The 22,746-nt window shown below is 44.5% G+C and overlaps 1 protein-coding gene across 11 annotated transcripts in view; it reads right to left on the reverse strand.

Annotated features, from left to right (window-relative positions):
• The window catches only part of TCF20 (transcription factor 20), a 168,598-nt gene that overhangs the window by 22,704 nt on the left and 123,148 nt on the right, over positions 1-22,746 (reverse strand). For 4 of the 11 annotated variants that reach the window (XM_051636852.1, XM_051636824.1, XM_051636868.1 and 1 more), the window contains 2 exons: positions 22,604-22,731; positions 17,304-18,602 (listed from right to left, as the gene is read on the reverse strand). The exons of 3 other annotated variants lie outside the window; for them this stretch is intronic. In XM_051636852.1, coding sequence (XP_051492812.1) covers positions 22,648-22,731 — 84 coding nt within the window. In that variant the 3' untranslated portion in view covers positions 17,304-18,602; positions 22,604-22,647. Of the gene's footprint in view, positions 1-17,303; positions 18,603-22,603; positions 22,732-22,746 lie in introns of those variants that run through there. 4 more of the 11 variants (XR_007891313.1, XM_051636834.1, XM_051636879.1 and 1 more) reach the window with 3 other exon arrangements.

Raw genomic sequence — 22,746 nt, forward strand, 5'->3', positions numbered from 1 at the left:
TCTGAGCCCAGAAAGCATGGTCTCCAAGGCAGTCCTAGACTTTTTTTGGTCCTTCCTCCACCTCCTTGTTTATATCTTCTGTCTCTTTTTACCTTCACTCGGATGACCTCTCTTCCTGACTGCTTCAGTGCTGGAAGGGGGCAAGGGCAGAGCAGAGGAGACCAGCTTCCCACTTGTCATTCACCCCTGCCAGCCTCTTGCAGCCAGGAAAGCCCACCACCTGCTCTGTGCAAGTGTCTCTGGGGAATTTTAGCTGAAAAACTGAGAACTCCATCAAGCGCACGCAAACTGGCTTTTCAAGTGCTTGTAACGTGGCCAAGTTTGAGCACAGTTTTAGAGAGCTGCTGCAATGTGTCTTCCTAACAGAAAGCTGCCTCCTGCCAAATCTTGTGTGTAATGCTTCAAAGCATTAAACTGAGAAAGGAAAATATCGCCAGAAATTTTTCTAATGGGTTAGGAGAAGGTCAGATAAACAATGGGTTTCTAAGAATGGTGTCAGCTATTAGAAAAGGATTAAAAAAATTTTGGCCAAGGGTTCCCGAACAAATTTAGCTCGAGGCTCAACCCCAGCTCAGGAAATTTTAGTCTCAGCTAGTTCATTGTGACTTTTTGGCCTTCAGAGGGGGTTTTATAAATTGGAAGTAGTGCTACAGCCTTAAGATGGACTGCGCTAACAGCTTGCTCATAATAAAGCAGTCAGCAGAACTGAAATAGCCAAGACTTTCATAGTTACTGTTACTATGACTTATTGCCAGCCTTCCCACATTGCAAAGAAATCTGTTCTTCAGGCTTTTCTTCTTTAAATTTCCCGTAGCTTCCTACCTCCCTTTTTTCCTACATCAGGCACAGCAGATCAACTATCCCTGAAGCGAGTCTTACTCAGACTTTGCCTCTTTCAGCCATCCCACCCCACTCCATCCCATCTCCGTACACGCCCCTTGCTCTTAAAGAGCCACGACTCTGCACTTGATGCCAGAAATGAGGTGGTTCCCAGGCCCCATTTTTCACCCCAGAAAGAAGTGTTATGCTGGTGCTGTGAGATGTTAAGGAGCCAGGCTCCAGCAACTGCTGCCAAGGGCTTGGTGGTGCGAGCTGTGTTACCCTCCAGGCGTCAGCATCTGGAGGAACAAAGCAGCTGCTGAGGTGACGTTTGTTTTCTGAAACAAGTTACCCCCAGATAAGCCTCAGATACCCAAAGCAAACTGAAATAAGAGCAGAATAGCTTTAGCTTGACTTGATCCTTATTTGAGATGACATCAAGCTGATCTCACATAGCAAATGACTAGACCCTGGTAGTTGCAGGTCCTAACCTCGGCATCCTCATCACGTTAGCTGGGGTTAGAGCAGAAATCAAACCAAGATGGCTTGGTTTTAATTACCAAATTCAAGTTCTGATTCCCCTATAGGCCTTAATTCCTCAGCCTGAAACATTTCCACTGTTACTTTCACCTGAGTTAGCCAAATGGACCTCAGCATGTGTGATTTCTGACCCCAGCATGGAGAGATTTTGAATCAAAGATCTGCTTTGCACAGGTCATGGCACCAGCAGTGGTCTCAAGTGCTTCCTGAAGAAACTGTTAAACCTCTATTATGTGGCCAAGCTCTGGGAAGATGCCTGCTTGTTCAGAAAATGACTGGCAGCAGTTGCCTTGACTCACACTCTCCTGTGAAACTGTCAGAAAAATATGACTTACGCCCCCGACACCATGGGCTGTCGATCTGTTTCAGCTGCTGGTTTTGGTTCCTTGTTCGTTACATTTCTCGAGAGCTGTGAAGATATTGCTTTTTCTTTTTATTTTTGGTTAAATACTGATACCATGGGGTTTTTCTTTGCTGTAATGGGAGCATCCAGGGGAATTTTGGACAGAGGTACTGACTAAAATACCTGGGGTTTTTTACCCCTCCGTAAGAGATGCATTTAAATTCAGATGGTGAAACTCATCCTGCTTTCCTGAAGTGTGAGGTCCGTGGGACAACTTTGAAAAAAATTAGGTGATTAAATCGGGGTTTGGATACCAAAGTGACAAAAGCACCTGGGTTTAGGTGTCCACCCTTGATTTGCCCTGTGAGTTAGAGGCAGGCTCTCAGCTGGCTGCTAGCTCAGTTCCCTTCCTTGCAAAATGTGTATCATAGGGCTGTTTGCCCAGTTGTGATAAAGCATCTACAAATCTAGGTGCAAAGTACATGAATGAGGACTAATATTAAATTACTACATAACAAAGAGGAGGGTTGCCAAAGATCTGGGAAAAGAGGGTAAAAAAAAAAACAACAAAACCAAAACAAAATTTGCTTTTGTTCCAGGAATCATCTAACTATGATTTTTTTTTTCTTCTGGTAGAGGGAGTATTTCTCAGGGAGCATTTTGCTGCTGTTTCCTTGTGGATAAGATAGGAAGGATACTTGGGGATGCTTTTTTCCCCTCACAGTTAGGTCCTCAATTCTGTTATTTATGAATCAAAATTAAAAGGGAAGCTAATCTGGCTAAAAAGAGAATTGCATTTTTCTGCTGTGCTTCTGGCACCTCAAGAGCAGACCAAATAACCTTGGGTGATGCTGTGTCCTAGTAGGTAAGTCAGATTTCAGCGATAATTCTCTCTCTTTTCACTTTAAGCTCATTAGCCTGCGTCTGCTGGCTCCTGAACATCCCTGGCTTCCCAGGAAAGCATTCAGAGCTGCATGTGCTCCACACATCTCAGAAAGAAGAGGTGGAGAGAGGCATTTCCCTTAGATTCAGTAAAGGCAGAAGTGGCTCCTTCTGTCCACATCACTTTCCTCCAGGCTTGGTGACTGTGATTGCTCTAACGGAGAGAGTAAAAACATTCTTCTCCTGGTGAAGTGGTGCATCACCTACTTTGTCCAGTGAAGCCCACGCTCGGAGTGATGCCACCGCCGCTGTTTCGGTGGGTGCCACCAGGCCCTGCCTTGCTTCAGTTACGCGGCCATTTTTAACATGCTCAGCAGGTGCTGTTGCTCAGCTCAGGAAGCCTTTTCTCTTCTCGTGCCAGCACATTTTCCTAGCTGCTTTGTACAGTGAAGCTTGTGCTAGCTGCCCTGTTTCTGTGCAGTAAGGCGTGCAGATGTGCACCTCTCAAGCACCATCTTATTACGCGTTTGCCTTAGGCTGGGCGTGGAAGATCCACCAGATCCTACAGCAGCAGCAGAGCCATACCTAGTCTGGGGCCCTGTTGTGCTGGTCTCTCTAAAGGGGGACCACAGCAGGTATCTGCTCCCCCAGACTTAGACTAAACTGCAGGGGAGCTAAAACACAGGACATGAAACACGAGTCATTGCCTGAGTGAGCCCAGTCACATTTGGCAGTCTGGTCTCAGATGCGAGGCGTGCCGACCACCCTCTGTAGCACCAGCAAAAACGTGGCACTGGAATTTTTCCCAGGTTTAAAAGGGCAGTGGACACAGGTTCAGTTCATCTGCATGAACTTGGGTGTTTGCTATGGCTATTTATTAACCTGACGTAGCACCACGGACATGCATTTGCTGCTCTGGGGCTGGCACATGTGTCATAGGTGGTGGGAAGTACCTGCAGGTTGGACATGCCACGGGCACGTGTGAATCACATGGCAGGGACAGCACTGGGGACATGGTTCCCACTGCCACAGTAAAAGCAACATGGTCCATGCTCACTTCACTGGGAGAGCTTTCTATTTTTGCAACGGGCTCACGGCAGACTGCTGATGATGCATGCTCCTCCAGCCACTAGGACCCTTGTGGCTTCTCCTGGCAATCTGCACAAAAAGCAAGACACTTTTGGCTGCACTCACAAACAAACCTGCACAGATTCCAACAATCTCAACACTCCTGTCTTACTCCCAGGCACCCGAGGAGCCTCAAGGGATGGGAATTAATGATAAGAAAGAAAGAAAAAAATAGTGTTTGATAGAGAAATCCAAAGAGAGAAAGGAAGGAACAGAAAAGACAGCATGGTCCGGAGAGCAGACTGTCAGCAGCAGAGGCATGTGAACTGGCAGGCCAGGCTTAGATGCAGAAGATAATGTGACTGCTGCTCACTGGGTACAAATTAAGAAAGCCAACAGGATGTTGGGCTGCATCAACAAGAGCATCACCAGCAGAGATAAAGAAATCATCATCCCACTCTACTCAGCACTTGTCAGGCCACACCTGGAATACTGTGTTCAGTTTTGGTCCCTGCTATACAAAAAAGATGGGGACAGGCTGGGGATGGTCCAGAGAAGGGCCACAAGGATGATCCAGGGACTGGGGAGCCTGCTGTAGGAGGAACGTCTAAGAGAAATGGGTTTGTTCAGCCTGGAGAAAAGAAGGCTTAGGGGAGACCTTATTGCCAAGTTCCAGAACTTAAAGGGTGGCTACCAAGAAGGTGAGGACTCTTTTTTTACAAGAACTCACATGGAAGAGGTAAGGGGCAATGGGTGCAAGTTACACCTGGGGACATCCCGACTGGACATCAGAAGAAAAATATTCACAATGAGAACAGTCAGACATCGGAATAATCTCCCCAGGGGAGTGGTGAATTCCTCAACACTGGACACTTTCAAGGCTCAGCTTGACAAGGTGCTGGGCTGTCTCATCTAAACTGTGTTCCTACTTAGAAAGGTTGGACCAGATGATCCTTGAGGTCCCATCCAACCTGGCGTGCTACGTTTCTATGATTAAATTGCTGATTGCTCTGTCAAGCAGTTTGCCATCTCCTGCACTCTGCCCTTTGTTCAGCACTCCATTAAAGCAGCAGCAGGGGATAAGCTGAAGAATGTACAGCAGTTCTATTAGAAAACTATACATAACTTTAACAGCAAAAAATAAAATGTGCACAAAATTTGTCACAGCACTTTTTGGCAAAATATTATTAATCCACTCAGAAGTTAAAATACTCACACATACACTTTTGACGATCTAAAACCTCTGTTAATCAATTCCAAGAGCATAGTGTGCTCGTTGTTACAGAGCTTATTATTTTGCTGTTTTAATGAATAACACAGTGTCAAGATCTCATTAGCAAATTTTTCATTATTTTATCTGCACTTTTTCTGTCAGTATAAACAATGGGTTGAATACCAGTCACAGCGTTGCTAAGATTTTATCAGTGTTTTGGAAACAGAATATTGCTCTGTGTTACTATGACAGTGAAACAGGTTTTTATATTTGATTTGTGTGATGCTCCTAATGATAATTTAGAAATGTGCATCCAAATATGCATTGGAAACCGAAATGTAATTTTATTTTGTTATTAATAGGTAACACACAAATAACATATATTTTTTTGTCTGAAACAGTGGCTCAGCCATGCCCACAGTTTGATTAATAACAGTGGGAGTATATGGAGTGAAGCAGAAGTGATGAAAATGCAGGCAAGATGTTGCTATGAAGTGTTTAGCTAGTGGGTTACCTTTGGTACTCCATCCCAGATGATCTGTAGGTTACTTTTGCTGATAGCAGCTGCTACAGTCACACAGCAACTGGACAGGACAAGCTTATTTTTCTGTGTTCACATTTACATTTTCTACAGCTACTTAACTGTGGTTTTGTGTTAACAAAAATTGCATCTACGAAAATACCAGAAGGTATCTATAAGGGGTGATCTTTCCACAGGAGGGAGGAAGGAACCAGATGTGCTGGCCACAAGGAAAACCGAAAGTGTTTTGTTCTGTGTTTTCTGAGCAGGCCCACAGACTGAATGGATGCCTGACAAGGGCACGTTGCCACGTTGTGAGCGGGAGAGAGAGGACAGTGGAGGTGTCAGGCCTGCAGTGGACTGACCCTGCTCTCCTCCTCCTCCAAGCTCCCTGCTATAAAGGACCTGCAGAGAAATATCACCATCCTGATCCTGCTGGTTCCCAGGTCCCCCAGGGACGGCTGTGGGGCCTGGCGAGAGGTGTCGCTGAGCACCAGCCACGTGCAGGCCCTTGCTGAGCTAGGTGGGAAGAACTAGTGTTTTGGTGGTAAGGACACTTCAAAAAATGTTGGGTTGCTTGGAAAAAAAAAAAAAAAAAAAGGCACCAAAACCTTGGAAATTTTGAAAGCCACACCACATATGGAGATGATGAACCCTAGTCCTCCTACGTACTGAGTGCAGGCACTATGTATATAAGCCTTTCTGCAGCTCCCTTCTGGTTTGTCTTGCTCCAGCATAAGACATATTAAGGTTCATAGCCAGAAACAGGGAAAGGCCTAAGACAAATCCTTAATTACTTAATACTCGTTACCACCTATTCCAAAGTCCAAAGCTTTTTGATTTGTCTTCACTATGTTTTGAACCATGGTCTAGTGTCTAGGGTAGACTTTGGTACTCAGGATTAAAAATTCAGCACCTGTTTCTAATGTTACCTGTTTTCCTGTGCAAGTCTTACACATTTGATAGTGAAGGGCACCTCCTGTGATGACAGCTTCATGGCAGATGGATCCCACCACCTGAGTCCACCTGTGGAAAGAAGCACATCTGATTGTGGCGCCAGGAGGGAACAGCAGCAGGAGAAAAAGCTGCCAGTCCCAGCCAAGCTGTCTTCTGCAGTCTCTGGTGTGAGGGTAAGAGCCGCTGCTGATCATGCTGCCTTCTCCAGGTCAGTTGCTCCAGGGAAGCAGCTTCAGACCCTCAGGCCAGCAGTGCCCACTCAAGAGCCCCACACTGCGGGAGTTTTTCGTCTGGGAGCACACGATGGGGCTGGAAGGGCTGCAGATCCCAGGAGAAGTCAATGAACAACAGAAATTGCTGCTGAAAAGCATTCAGAGCACAATGACAACATGCAGACTCGTTTGCACCTCTTATGTGCTGCTGGGAGCCGATGAGCCCGAGCAGCAGGCCCTGAGCTTCGGGCTGGGGCAGTGAGCAGGCAGCAGCGCTGCCACCGCCTCTGCACCCTCCCCTGCCACCGGCGGGTGCTGCCAACACCTCCCTCGAGGGAGAAGCTTCAGTCTTCTGCCTCATCTGCTCGGACCCTGCCCTGCAGAGCACAAAGGGCGGTTTCTCGTCAGCTTGCAAAAATCAAGAGATGCTTGCGAGGGCTTCGGCTGAAACCTCTCTGTTTTCCCATGAGGGGCAGCAGAGCAGCCGCAGGGCTCAGCACGTGTGCGGTGACCCCTTCATACCGCCCTCAAACTGCCGCAAAAGGCCTTCGGCCAGGCAGCAGGTCCTTCCCGTCTGCCCCCCAGCCTCCTTTGTGCGTGGGCTTTGCTGGAGCAGGGATCCAGAAAGCCTTAAGTTGGCAGCAGCAGACAGCCCTGACGTCTGGTGCCCGCAGTGGTGGTCGGCAGGGTCAGGAGGACCAAGAACCGGGAGGCAGCGGCGGCTCAAGGGTCGGCGGGTGAAGCAGAGAGAGGAGAGGGCGGAGAGAGGCCGGGGCTGCAAGAAGGAAAGGTAGAGCCTTCACACCCAACGCGCCAGGAGGAATTTTGCACCACATGGGCTTAGGTGAGGCGGGCTGGGACCTGTGGTTTCTAGACAAGGCAGAGATGGTTCAGCAGCCTGAAGAGTGCCCGTGGTAGGCATGGGAAGGTGCTGCTGCCTGGCATGCTCTGCGGTGTGCGTGGCCTGGGGTTTCTGTCCCATTTCCCTCAAGCGGGCTGGGCTTGACTGAAGTCAGGCTGAAAACCTTGGGTCTCTGGAGAGCACGAGCGCCAATGTCAGGAAGCAGTAAAAAGCGGTGAACAAGCGAAGAGTTTCAGTTAAAAGCTGCGTCGGAAACTGCATGAGTTCAGATTTGTTATTAAGAAAAATTTCCTCACCAAAAGGGTTGTCAGGCACTGGAACAGGCTGCTGAGGGAAGTGGTGGAGTCACCATCCCTGGATGTATTTGAAAGCCATGTAGATGTGGTGCTTAGGGACATGGTGTAGTGGTGGAGTTGGCAGTGCTGGGTTAACAGTTGGACTTTATCATCTTAAGGGTCTTTCCCAACAAGAGCAATTCTATGATTCTGTAAGAAGTACAGCTTTGAAGATGGAGACTCTGATACCTCTTTTCCAAAGGTTTCACACAGGCAGTTGTGTGTTCTTCCTGGCTGCAGAGAGGGATCATGGCACAGTTCCCTGCAGGAATGGGGTCCAGAATAACCACCTGCTGCTGCATTTCTCTGAGCTGCTCTGTAAAGCCCTGCAGGTGTGATGGATTTTGGATTAAAACCACTGCTAAATATTTTCAGGGATCCGTGCACTCTTGACTGCCCTCACTTGTCACACCACTGCAAACTGTTGCATGTACAAACAGGATGGATTTAGACTCTTCCCTAACAGAGCAAGAAGCAACAGTCACAAGCTGCAGCATTGGGAATTGTGAGTAGATATAAAGAAGAATCACTGCTCCAGGTGAATGGCTCGGTGCAGGGGTCCAGAGGGGATGTGGAGTTTCCACCCTGATTGTGCAAGGTCCTGAGCAACCTGGCCTAGTTCTGAGGTTGGCCTTCACTGAGCCATGAGGTTGGACCAGGGATCCTGAGAGGTCCCTTCCAGTGTTCTTTAACAGGATTTCCAGATAGCTTTAAAACATGAATGTGGATGGCAGGTAAAATGTTCATGTGTGTCCTTTTTATAATTGTCATGGTTGTTGACTGGGATTGCTGATCACAGACACAATCTGAATTCTTCTTTAACTCTTGTTCTACAGCAGCTATGCCTTTGTGAAGCAATGGAGAATATTCCCTCAGTTTGGGCAAAGAAAAAGCAAAACTGAAGAAGTCTGATTCTATTTAACAAACAAAACCAAACAACAAAATCCCTACAACAGAATTTCAGGACATCTGACCTGCTCAGATGATGCAGACCTGTGATAGGCCAAAAACCCAACTGGAGAAGTTGCTGAAGGGCAACAGCACCAAAAAAAACCCCACTAGTTACCAGGGGAGTAATCTCTGAGTGAGGCTGGAGGTGCTGTGGCTTCCTGTGCTGAGAAAGATGGACCAGCTACAGGTGGCCTTGGTTGCACCTCAGAGTGGGAGGGAGGGCTGGAAATGTGAGCTCCTGCAGCCCAAATCCTTTGGGCTACAACTCCAAAACACAACCTTTGAACAACTCAAAGATGAGCTAGGAAGACCAGGATGAGTGCCTGCAAGCAACACAGATGTGCAATACACAGACTACCTGAATGTAAAAGAGGGAGCAATGCGACTAGAGAGTCTTACAAAGACTCCCGTGATCAATGGAAACGAGGATTAAAACGAGGATTAAAACATCTCAGTCTGTTTGCACCTGTTATAAACCCTTGGGTGATTTTTGAATTATAGTGCCACAGGGCTTTTCAGAACAACTAGGGATACTTGTCTGCTCCAGCAATTACAACAGCCCAAGCTGCACAGGCTGCAGTAGAAACCAACCCCAAACACTCACCGTCAGTTGGTGCAGAAGTAAAAATGAGGGGGAAATAGAGGAGCTGGTGGCTTGTCTGTCCTCTGAGTTGCCCTGCTTTGTGGCTGTTACAAGTTTCTTTTGAGGACTGGTGCTTAGGAAGCTGTGGCCTGAAGTAACAAAGCCTGCTTAGCTTCCTCTAAGGAAGGATTTTATGCTTTCATGAAGGCTGCCTGTTGGCTTGTGCCCTGGTGCAGTGCCCCGTGGGAGTCTTTTGAGTCATGACATTCAAGTTGCTGGAGTGCCCCTTGAACTCAGGACAGACCTTAGCTGTGTTTTTTACCACTCCCACCCAATATCATGCAAGCTGGTCAATGAACACAAACATTTTTTCTTAGCTATGGAACCCCTGTACTCATGCATTTCCAGACATCTGTATTTGCTCACAGATCAAAAGAGTAAGTACATGTATTCTTATAAAAACTCAAATTGGTATATCCTTAATGCACCCTAGTGATGAAAAAGGTAGGACTGAAGGCTCTTGGAATGGCCAGATGAAAAGGCTTTTCAGACAAGTTGCAGACTGCTCCTTTCTTTTGTCTTGCAAGGGACAAGAAAGACAAGTTCCACCAGGCCCTTCACTGAACCCTTGACTGCAGATCAGGAAAGGTTTAGGATTATGGTCAGGTACTCTCAAAGTCCAGGCAACTCCAATAAATGCTAAGAATAAGGGGCTAATCTCTCCCTCTACAGAAATGTTAAATACAGACTCCTGGTGTCTCCCCATCTCAAGCAGCTCTTTGAATTTGCTCAAATGAAACCCTAGAAAATTAACATCAGCATTTGTGCTGCAGAGTTTCTGTGGGTTGCTATTGTCTGGAGGTAGAAAACCAAGATGAATATGTGTGCTCTGAAGAGGGACCCACCAACCCAGGTGACCTCGCCTACAGTGGTCTCAAGTCTCCTCCTCTCATGTCTTAATACTCCCTAAAAGGAGCCCCAAGAACAAACCTTCCATGACTTGCTCTACTGACCTGTTTTCTATGGCTTTTTTCACACAAAGCCACTAGCAACAGGTTTTCTCACTTCTTATTTTTGAGAGGAACTTTGGTGCAATGTTCACCCTCAGCTCAGGGATGATGCCATCAAAAGTGGGTGATGGGCAGTGTTCAAGGCCAATGGGGCCACACTCCAAAGCAGAATTTATCCCACTTACTGGCAGCACACAGTCTCTGCTGCCCATTATTAGGGATTGGGAAAGTTCTAGTACTTTCTGCTTCTAATTTGTTAATCTTCTAGGCTACAATGATTCTGTGCAGTCCAAAAGATGCACCTTCTTTCTCTCTTCTTAGAATCATAATAGAATCTTAGTATAGAATGGCTGGAGTTGGAAGGGACCTGAAAGTCCATCTAGATCCAACCACCTTGCATGGGCAGGGACACTTCCCACTAGACCAGGTTGCTCCGAGCCCCATCCAAGCTGGCCTTCAACACATCCAGGAAGGGGGCACCCACAACTTCCCTGGGCAACCTGTTCCAGTGTCTCACCACCTTCACACTGAAGAATTTCTTCCAATGTCTAATCTAAATTTCCCCTCTCCAGTTTTAAACCATATCCCCTTGTCCTTTCTCTACAAGCCCTTGTAAAAAGTCCCTCCCCAGCTTTTCTGTAGGCCCCAAAGTTGCTTCTTCTGAAGCAACAAGCCACAAACTCCATGTTTGCTAAGTCCATCTTTCACAGTTGTCATAAGGAATGGTTACATTTCTGTTGTAATAGGATCTTTTCCAAGTCTTTTGTGTTCCTGTGGCAACACGCTGCTGTTGTTTTTCATAAAAATGAGTCATGTGGCTGAAGCAGGCCATGATGACTGCAGCCATCAATGCCCTCTTTAAGGCTGCAAATGCCCAATTCCATCTCATGGATCTGGAAGCTATTTCTTCTGCTTTTGGTTGCTGGGAATGTCTTCATCAGCAGTGTTGCACAAGCTTTGCTTATTTTCTTGCAGAGTGCAGTTCTCTGGTTTAATTTCCAAATGGTCACTTACAGTTACACTATCACCCGTACAGGCAGCAATTCCTTCTCAGAAGTTTTAGCCACAGCAGGACAGTAGCTGAACAGGCAGACTGTAACCTCCTCATCTTGGTTTCCAAAGCAGCAATGATATTACAAAAGCCAGAAGTGTTTCATTAAATCACAGGCTTTTTTTCTGCTTATACACACGGTCCTTTCTTGCCTCTTTGAGATCCATTTCTACCTGCCGATTCCCTATTTCACCTTACAAGACTGGAAAATAATTTGCCTTCTTTTCTGTATTTCTTCCAAGGACAAATGGCAACACTGAGATCTGTATTACTCTTTAGATACTTTGATAACCAGCTGATTGAAAAGTGCATGAGAAGTAGAGTTATGCCCCACAACCCAGGTTGAGTATTTATGAATGGTAATGCCAACAGTTCCCCAAATAAGCTACAAATTATAAGAATCTAATGATTCTGAGAGGGAAACACAGTTCAGGTGCAGAAATGCAGGTGGAAGCCCAATTAAATTTTCCTAATACAAAGGCTATAAAACACACACTTTTCCCTTTTTAGTAAAACCATTAGATGTGGTGATGTTTCTTTGATACATTTGCTTCCGCTCGCAGGACTCTAACTACACAATGCACTTATCTTTACAAAACTATACTTATCTTTAGTGTAAATGCAGAGCACTTCCCAGCTCCTTCCCTGAAAGTTTCTCTGCTATTTTTTGCTGGTCTCCACTAAAACACGTGGCACTGAAAAGATAATTTCAGTAAGACTCAGAGAACCATTGCCATGATGCACCTCAAAGCCAGGGAGCACTGGCCTCCAAACCCACTGCGACCTCCCAGTTTGATTGTTAGCTGTTCTAGCTACAACCCAGAAGCCACTAATGTAATGCAGGTAGTATTTGCAGAGGACCTGGATATGTTCACGTTCATTAGTTAGTAGGTGCATGCAGGTTTCACTGTGCAAATGAGTACACAGTCAGCTTGAATCCTGATCCCCAGCTAGAGTGCAAGATTTCCTTCCCAGGAGGCTTGCTGTGAGCTGAGAGAGTATTTTTCTTCTTTCAGATTAGGTGGATGGGAGATGACTCTCTCTAGGGCTGCTAAGAAATATCATCACTTCTGAAGTTAGCCAGGTAAGGTCAAAAACCTGAAAGCAGAGCATTTAAACAGAGTTAAGCAATAAATGATATCTTGATTTCAGTAAAGCATTTGACACCGTCTCCCACAGCATCCTTGTAGATAAGTTGATCAAGTATGGGTTTGATGATCAGGCAGTGAGGTGGATCAAGAACTGGTTGAAAGAAGTCAGAGAGTTGTAGTCAATGGGGCAAAATCTAGTTGGAGGCCTGTGACTAGTGGAGTCCCTCAGGGGTCGGTACTGGGACCGGTGTTGTTCAACATCTTCATCAACGACCTGGATGAGGGTACAGAATGTACCCTCAGCAAGTTTGCTGATGACACCAAGCTGGGAGGAGTGGCTGACACACCAGAAGGCTGTGCTGCCATTCAGAGAGACCTAGACAGGCTGGAGACTTGGGCGGGGAAAAACCTGACAAAGTTCAACAAGGGCAAGTGTAGAGTTTTGCATTTGGGGAAGAAAAATGTCATGCACCAGTACAGGTTGGGGGCTGACCTGCTGGAGAGCAGTGTAGGTGAAAAGGATCTGGGGGTCCTGGTAGACAGGAGGATGACCATGAGCCAGCAATGTGCCCTTGTGGCTAAGAAGGCCAATGGCATCCTGGGGTGTATTAGAAAGGGTGTGGTTAGTAGGTCAAGAGAGGTTCTCCTCCCCCTCTATTCTGCATTGGTGAGGCCGCATCTGCAGTATTGTGTCCAGTTCTGGGCCCCTCAGTTCAAGAAGGACAGGGAACTGCTTGAAAGAGTCCAGCGCAGAGCCACAAAGATGATTAAGGGAGTGGAACATCTCCCTTATGAGGAAAGGCTGAGGGAGCTGGGTCTCTTTAGTTTGGAGAAAAGGAGACTGAGGGGTGACCTCGTCAATGTTTACAAATACGTAAAGGGTGAGTGTCAAGAAGATGGAGTTAAGCTTTTTTCAGTGATGACCAGCGACAGGACAAGGAGTAATGGATACAAATTGGAGCATAGGAGGTTTAAGGTGAATATCAGAAGAATTTTTTTTACTGTGAGAGTGACAGAGCACTGGAACAGGCTGCCCAGAGAGGTTGTGGAGTCTCCTTCTCTGGAGACATTCAAAACCCGCCTGGATGCCTTCCTGTGTGATGTACTCTAGGTGACCCTGCTTTGGCAGGGGGGTTGGACTAGATGATCTTTCGAGGTCCCTTCCAACCCCTATGATTCTATGATTCAATGAATAAATTACAAAAAACCTCTAGAGGACAAGGGGAAGGGGAAGCAATCGTGGCTCTCAGTATAGCTCCATGAAAGAAGCCAGCCAACAAGCAGTGCTTTTCCTCTAATTCTGGCGTCCTTCTGTAGAGGTACTACTAGGATGTGGGTCCCACTTAAGAAATTAAATCTCACAAGAAGACTCTGTAAGCAGCACCCTTGTCACTTTCCAGCTGACAGGAGTGAACCTTTTGGATCCAACCAAAAATACATGAAGAACAAAAAATTAAACACTCACGTATAGAGATACTGACAGTGACTATTTCACTGACATTTATGCTGTAAGGAAACCTTCCTTCCTTCACATCTAGCTGAATAGCACAGGTTAGTTGGAGAGCTGATAAGGCAGGCTATCCATATGGACGTAGTTTTTCAGTGACATGCATGAGCCAAACTCCCTTCAGCATGCAGCAATGCCATAAAGTACAGGACTTACTGGTTTCCCAGTTTTCTCATTGTGACTTCTGCCTTCTACCTTTATTGAATAAATTCTGACTCACTATGTACTGCAGTAGCTCTGTCTCAAAAAAAACAACAACCCAACAAAACCGAACACGTTTGTTAGAAACATTACACAGCCAAGCCAAGAATCTCATCCTGATTCACAACAGATTGCTAACCCAAAACTAAGGCTGCGACTACACTTTCAGCTTCTCATATGAAAGCCAGTACAGCCACATTTGCCACATCTTTGTATTTTCCACATCCGTAACTGAACCTGGATTACCTGTTCTTTTTCATACAACCTATAACCACTTAAAAAAAACATCCAGACGAACAATGATTTATTCATCCTCAACCATACAGATCCATCCTGCTCCACTTCCATAGATTTGATATTTAAACTCAATTTTCTACACATTTAGATATACAACTACTTCCTCCTGTCATTCTGGTAAGCCCAGGACTAGATCAGACAAACCAATTCTGTGTCCCTCTACCAAGTATTTCCACCACATCCAGGACAGACACTGCACTCAAGATGGCCTAACTTAATTCCTGCTGTAATAACACTATTATTAGACATTATAATTTAGAAAGGTTATGTCAAGTTCAGCCCCAAAGTGTTCTTTCTGCAACTGTACCAGTTTAATTAAAGGTATTCTCTCTTTGCTACATTCCTATGTACATTACAGTTCACACTGCACATTAACCAGTCAAAATACCCCAGCTGTTATTTAATTGTCTATATCTTGACAAACTATTTTTTTTTTTAAAATGCATGTCCCACCAAAAATGTGTTTCTTTAGCTTGGCATTAGGTGGAATTCATGAACTAGATGCACAGCATTCTTTGGCAGATGCTTTGCCCTGAACCCCTTAATGTTTTGTTTCTGTACTGTTAGACATCAACAGTTTGTCTTGTTCTAAGACTGATTCAAAAGGTTCAGGAACATCACAAACCCAGGTAAAATTCCCATCCATACCTATGTGATACACAGGTTAGGGAGGATGGCCACCACCTTCTACAGTGGCAGCTGAGGCTGCTTTCTCCTGCACTGCACAGACTCTACAGTCCTCTGCTTGCCAAGGGTAGATCGCACATGCAATAAAATTCCATGAAGAACTGTATCCATCAGCAGCTCCTGGTGTTGAGATATGCTTGCTGTATGTATCCCAGTTCCTGTGGGAAAAGTTCTTTTACCCTCATCTCCAGCTGAACACTGATCAGCTTGTACTGATAAGACATCCTTTGCATGTTGAGTCCATTGCAAAGCCTTTATGGAAAGAATTCATCTTTTTCTTTCACCTTGTTCAGCAGTTTTGACAGACCCGGGTTAGTTGCTGGAGCTTCCTTTTGACATGGCAACCACACACTTTGCAAATGCTGTTAAAGCATCATTACATTTCCCAGGAAACGGGTAAGTCTCTCTCAGAGATACTGGATGGGAGTCAGTGTGGAGAAATACTTGGAAAAGGAGCTGCCTTATCCAAACACTCATTAATTCATTCCTCATCCAAACAGGTAATTCCCAGGGGCCTGCAGGCCACTCATTTTCTTCTTGATATCTCTGTTTCTTATTGCACTGGCTGTGGGTCAGTTCTGCTCCACGAATTCTGAAGTAGCCAAGATTTAAGTAATTTATTTCTTTCAAGCTTGGGGTATCCATGATATCAAACTTAATTGCTTCTGCAAGATGGAGCTGATAAGCATTTTGTACAATCACTTTCAGGTCACTTCATATTTTCTGAGCCAAAAGAAATTTTTATTTCCAACTGGATTTTGAGTGCTCTGGGTCATTTCTGGGTTCTCCCAAGAAGCCATTACACATTGTTTTAGATTCCTCCTGGCTTGGTTTTAGAGAATTGTGGCAGCTCTGCTTTCTGTCAAGACTTGACCTGCAAAGACGACCAATTTGCAAGACCTCTCTCTACCAGAGAGGACACCCCTTACCTCCAACAGGGCCGACAAGGGGCTACACAGCAGCTCGCTGGAAGGGTTCCAAGCATTCTCCACTGAGAAACATTTCTCATGGAGTCAAGTGTGAAACTGTTTATTTGCTTTAGGTAACTCCCACTGCTTTCCAACCATTGTGCATGAGGAGCTCATGAACCTCCAAAACAACCGCAGAGAACCCACAAGGAAAAGCTCCCAGGCTCCCTCCCAGCTACCCAAAAACCTCCCTCCAGTGTGACACCACCCTGAAAAGCCAAAAGTATCAAATCCAGCAGCTTCACCACGGTCCTCTGCTGTTGTAGTACTAGAAAGCTGAGTCTTCACCAACATAAATCAATGCAGTAATTCCTTTTTTTTTGTTTGGGTTTTTTTTTGTTTGTTTTTTTTCCAGAGTAGGTAGAATAGAACAGACACTAGGAAAAAAAAAGACATTTTTTATTCAGTTGAAAAGAAGTCATTTACTCAATCACATTAACTATGCTAAAAATGATTTTTTTCTGACTACACCAGCAGTTAAATATTTTCAGCACCAATTCAGGACACATTAGTGACATTTATCACAACAGGTCTATTTCTTAATGTAGAAGGACATACTAACTTCAGTAGCTGCTACTGGGAAAGGAGTAAGCAGAAGACTGCCCTTTCTTTCCAAATACTTATCAGTGAGAGTAGCAACTTCTAGAAATAAATAACTGCCAAATTATCTCCCAAATCTTTAAATCGATCCTTTAAAAATAGAGTTAAAATAGATATCTTAATATGAGCTATCATAGATTTTTTTTTTTAATGTGCTGAATACTCTAAAATGCGAGTAGTTGAGCAAGCATCCAGTACATAACTTCTTAAAATAGTTCTTCCCTCCCCACAGTATCAACCCCACTGCTTTATCCAAGTCATGCTGGTTTGATCCCTATCTCTAGTGACTTCCCAGTAAACACCAGGCTGTTTGATATCGCTAGGAGATGCTACCATCCTGTGAGCCAAAGAAGTCAGTGACCTGGTGAAACATCACCAACTCACACAAACAGAAAAGTCATCCAGTCATTGGCTCCTTATCTCTGAACATCAAACAAATCCTAAGCTTTAATTTTTAAAAGCTTTTGTGGTCTTCCTCTTGCTGGGCCAGTTCAGAAGGTCACCACTGAAGGCAGAACTGATGAAGGCAAAGAAACCAAAAAGCAGCAGATAGTACTGTCTCTCTGTCCTTTTAAACAAATCAAGTTCGCACAAAACAAAAGGAGACAAGGTTAAAATGAAGTTTATTAGTTTTTTTGGTTTTTTTAAGCTTTTTTTATATAAAACTGTTTGTGAAACAGCTATTTTATTCCCATGGCAGAGTGACCCCTGAAAGATGCACTAACCCCTTTCTTAAGGCCTTAATAAGAAAAAAAAAAAAGAAAAAAGAAAAAAAGTGTTTTTTTCTTGTTGTTCCTTAAATCCGAATGTTTTAAAATAATATAATTTACAAAAAACCCCACTCCAAATAACCATATAGTGTAGGCTGTTACACTGGCATTCCCTCTTCCTTCCTTAGGAAAAGCAAAACATAAAAAAGGGGCTAAGTGGATTATTCCTCATCAGTTTGAAGCTACATTGACTCCACCAACTTTTAGACTTCCTTTCTAGTTCTCAAACCTGGTAGGCAAGCCATATCTTCCTCCCACCTGCCTTCAAAACTGAAGGCAGCTTTCTTGGAATGGTTGGGGGGGCATGTTGTTGCCACAAAGGGCAGATAGTCTTTCCCCTCCCCATGCAGAACAGATGTTCCCACATGAACAAGGTGTATGGGATATACCAAGCAGCAGCTACCTCTTCATTAATCTCTCAAGTCATAGATGTTTTTCAAGATTCCATTATTAGTATATAGTGTTTCTCAAAAAAGGTAAGCTCCCTACCCCACACATACACAAGTACTGACACCCCATCACCTGCAACCATCCAAGACTTCTTCCCACCCCCTACAATTTATTTTATTTGCCTTTTAAGATTGAACTCATTGTGAGAAAGAAAGCAAGAGAAAGGGAGTCAAGTCCTGTTTGGAGTACTCCAAGTTCTGCTATCTTTCCCACAAAACGTTAGGCTCCATGAGCTTTGCTTTCATTTTGGATTTAATATTTACTTTAGCTACTGGCTGTTTTGTGGTTTGTTTTTCTTTTTTTTAATTTATATGGGTTTTTGTTAGTTTTAATCAAAAGCATCAAAAGGGATATAGCGCACCTTTCATTTAAAACAATGTCTTTCAAGACTAAAAAATAGATCTTTATATATATATATATTTATCCCTCCCTCTTTAATTCCCCCCACCTGTTTCCTTTTTCCCCCTCCCCTTCCCACTGTCACTATGGAGATTGTGTCCATGGAAACAGCTGGTTCAGACTCCTTGGTCAGATTCTGTGATGTCATCAGTCTTGAGTGTGATGTAAGAATTTATGAAGGAAGTGCTGGCATTGGCAGGCACGTCGAGAGGGGGCATGGCTGCACAGTGGGAGAGATTCCATTCAGTCACGAATGTCCACCGCTTTTTTATCTCAACAGCCTAACCTGAAAAACAAAGTGAAACATTAAGATTGGAAAGGCTTGTTCCTTCCCTCCACCTGCCAACATGCCGCCAAGGCTTTGGAAAAACCCACTCAGCTGCCTACCTCAGCAGTAACACCAAGAGCTCTTTAGTTTTGTGGACTAAAAACAGATGGAAGCACAATGATGAGCAGTTCATAAAAGCAAATCCATGTGATAAGAAAGTATTAGCTTAACAACCTGCAGAAAATGAAATAAGGCCAGCTAAGGAGGAGGTCCAGCCTGACGGGATGATCTGAGCCACGACAGCGGCGCGTGGCACTTCTACAGAACAGCGACCTCCAGCAGCCTGAAAGCAGCTCATTTGCCTCATGTTTGCTCCTCATCTTGGCTACAAAAACTGGAAACGGAGGGGCCACACGTATTCATGTGGGATGACAGCTCTGGGATTCCATGCTGCCCCTCAGGGACTGAACTAGACATTTTCATACACATCACCATGCTACCATCTGACAGTAGTTTTCATTGAATATGTAGCAGATAGTGAAACTGGTCTAAAAAAAATTACAGGAGTCCAGCTGCAGGAACCTGGGAATCTGGGAAATGGCTAGCTAGATGTCACTAACAAGTTCAAGGTAAAGCTACAGTTAAACTAACTGGAAGACAGGTAATATTTTTTTCTGTTGCTTTTTTGTTCTAATTATTCAATTACAGTGGTGGTGACAGTTCATGGAAGGACTAAGCTTGTGATGTCTTTCAAGAGAAATGTGGAAACGTCCGAGTGCCTGACACATTCTGTCTGTCCAGAAATTTTCTGAGGCAAGAAAATTAACTCCAGGAGTTTGCTAAATTGGTGGAAGCTCAGTTCAAATGAGAAACTGTAGACAAAGCTGAAATACAGTTTTTCTAAGCCACAGTTCTCATTCTTAATCTGCACAGCCAAGAAAGCAAAGCTTGAATTAATATAGTCCTTTCTTCCCTTCTCCGACACCACCAGTGAGCCCAGAAGCAATTTGTTTACCTAGTAAGGTTAACCCTTTGATATAACTTAGATAAATCAATCCCTCCCCACCAGCTACCAAGCTTAGGAAAAGGAAAAAAGCTCACAACAGAAGCACTGCACATGGAAAGCAGTTAACAGCATTAGAGGTGTGCCTGGGAATGAAGCAATACGCATGTCCATTCGTAGCTAGCAATTAAACTCCAGGAACCTTAACTAAGTGTGACAGAGAAGTCAATGCTGTTCTGATTATCAGCACACCAATTAGATTACATCCCAGCAAGCCTACCTCTTGGCTGCAAATATCCCCTCATACAGGGGTGCCACGTTAAGAGCAAAGAACGAGGCGAGTATGGATGAAAAACAGATGGGTAAGCCATGGAGCTACAGCTCAAGAGGAAAAGAGGGAGGTTCCTAGAGAGCTCAGGCAGCTGACCTTTGTGGTATTCATTACTGTGCAACTGTGAACCCTTGCTGAAGGAGTGTCAAGGCCGTGTTGCTGTCTCTGGCTCCTGTACAACTGCAGCTTGCCCATGCCTGGAATCAGTCCAGAGCATTAGGCACTGCCTCAGGGAGGAAACAGGCTCACCGCACAGAGAGCATCCTTCCCCGTTCCTGGACAAGATCCAGAGCACCAGACTCACTCTCACAGTCACTCTCCAGATCTGGATTTGATCCAAATGTTCTAGAGGCAACTTGGCTCAGGGAAAGAGAAGCAACAGAGACAGAATACACTGACTTGCCTGGATGCGATCCAACACGCAGGATTTTTCTTAACTTGCTGGGCCTAGGAGTGAACCAGGACTGAAACAGCCCAATAATGTAACAGCTGAGAGCCCATTCCACCTTACACTAAAGCCCAGCAGAAGGACAGCTCCTGTACTGCCAGCACTGCTACAGAATTCCTCTAAACTTCTTTAATTTACATAGTAATGCAGTTATTATTATTATTATTACTACTATTATTATTATGTAATTGAATCTTTTAGATTTGCATTATTTTTATTTTGAGATTCAAAGTCAGGCTGGAGAACATCTTCAAGACATCAGCTACAAGAGGGGGAGGCTAAATCGGACCTGCAAAAGAACTACTTGTGGAAAAAGTGGATTTTGAAATAAATTATGCCTTAGAGAGATGTCTAGAGCACACTGTAAACATGGTGTAGAGATACCACGGACTGTAAGGTCTTAAGCCAATACATTCCTGTGATATTTTAAAAAAGAGTTAGCACTGGACAATAATGGAGGAAACAAAGCTGTGTCGATGTCTCTGGAACACAGTAATGTTCACCACTGCCTTAAAGCCAACGATCCCCCCCGCCAGAAAAAAAAAAAACAAACAACACAAAAAAACCCCTGAGAAGACTTCTGTAGTGTTAAACAATTGTAACAGATGCCCTGTCTGTAGGACTATCATCCTGTTTTAACATTATGAATTACATTGCCTTTTACACTCTACGGAAAAGAGAAAAGCTCAAAGAATCCCAATAATCTTTAGCATGGAAGGAAAAAAGTGACCCAAATAATCAACTTTAAATAAAATTGTTTGCATAGTAACTGTTTTGACAACTCTCCAAAGCAAAGAGAGAATGCTGTTAAAAATGAAAATTCACAGAACACAGCAGAGGTAACACAAGTTGGCAGTCTACAAAGAGTTTACATGAAACAGTACCTGTTTTCTGCTACTGCACTAAAAAACAGAATTCTATTATTAATCCCTCATCCTTCAGAGAAAATACTATTAAGAACCCTTTACAATTACTTAACTTGAGAAGATTTTAAGTTAAGGGAGGTGCCTGGGAAGAAAGGGACAGCAGTGAGGGAAGGGGATTTTTATAATCAGCTCAGAGAACAGAGATGAAAGAGCAACTTCACTTGCATGACTGCAAGAAAAGGAGACGCAACCGCCTTGAGAAAGAACTAAGCAGTGAAATGAAGGCAAGAGACCTTCTTAGGCTGCAGCTTATGGGAAAGGGTGTCAATAAGCATTAATTTGAAACCAAACATTTTATTTAGACCTCCCTGTTGCCACTTGGTGGCAATGCACTTGGTGAAAGTAAGAAATGCCAACCTCATCCTAACTCCCTTGGGTGCTAACTCCCACCTCTGTGCAACTCCCTCCTCCTTGTACAACCAGGGTATTTGCCCAGCCACACAGTGAACCACATGAGGAAAATGACCCAATTTGGATGCTAATGTGACAAAATGTAGTTTCATACAAATTTAATTCCCTGGTAAGTTCACACATGGCTGTACGAATGCTGGGACAAAGGAGGAGGCAGGAAGGAAGAGCAGCCAGGGGAGCTGTGGCTGCCTTCCACAGCACTGCCGACCTACACCAGTAACAGCCCACCCTGGACCCAGGGCGAGGGGAGGCATGGGAACAGGGCAAACATCACAAACTTCAAAAATTGTGGCCACTTGTGGATATAGTTCCACCTTCTATCACCCATGTCTGTTTGCAAAACAGAGGAAAATGCTGGTCTGAAAGGAATGTAATGAGCTGCTCATAACATTAATTTACTTATCCCTGTATTTCCATTTCCAGAAAAACAGAGAACCAAGATTACAATAATCTTGAACTCATCAGTATTATTAATTCTTCCTTACATGCATAATTTAAGAGACTTTGATGGATTTATTTATTTATATGAAAGCTTACTATTAACTACTCTGAGACTTGAAAAAAGCAAACAACAACTTTCAGATCCTTATGGACATTACCATGGCAATATGAAAGATTTCTGCCACTGGTTTAGCTGGGAGAGTCATTAGGCAGTTGTAACAGCTAACCAGCTTTGCCTCTCACTGCTGAGCAGGAGGAACTGCTGTGGACATACAAAAAAAGCAAACTCCCTAGCCTGAACAGAATGCTATCAGGGGGGACAAAATAAAGAAACAATTATTACAAATTTTCTTAATATATACCAGAGCACCTTGTTTTCTCATAGAAATGGAGAAGGCTCTGGAGGGTAAGGAGAGACAGAAGGTGGCAGCTGGAAACTGGAAGCTCTCCCCAACTCACCTGTGCTTGCTTTTATTTCCATTCCCAGGAGTACACTTCCCCCCTCACCCCCGCTCCGACTGCTCTGTGCTGAGGCTGCCTTTCACCATCTTGTTCTGCAAGGAGGGAAGAGAGCAAGGAAGGAGGGGCTGACGAACCAGCAA

Source organism: Apus apus, chromosome 1 (genome assembly GCF_020740795.1).
Source record: "Apus apus isolate bApuApu2 chromosome 1, bApuApu2.pri.cur, whole genome shotgun sequence".
NCBI lineage: Eukaryota > Metazoa > Chordata > Aves > Apodiformes > Apodidae > Apus > Apus apus.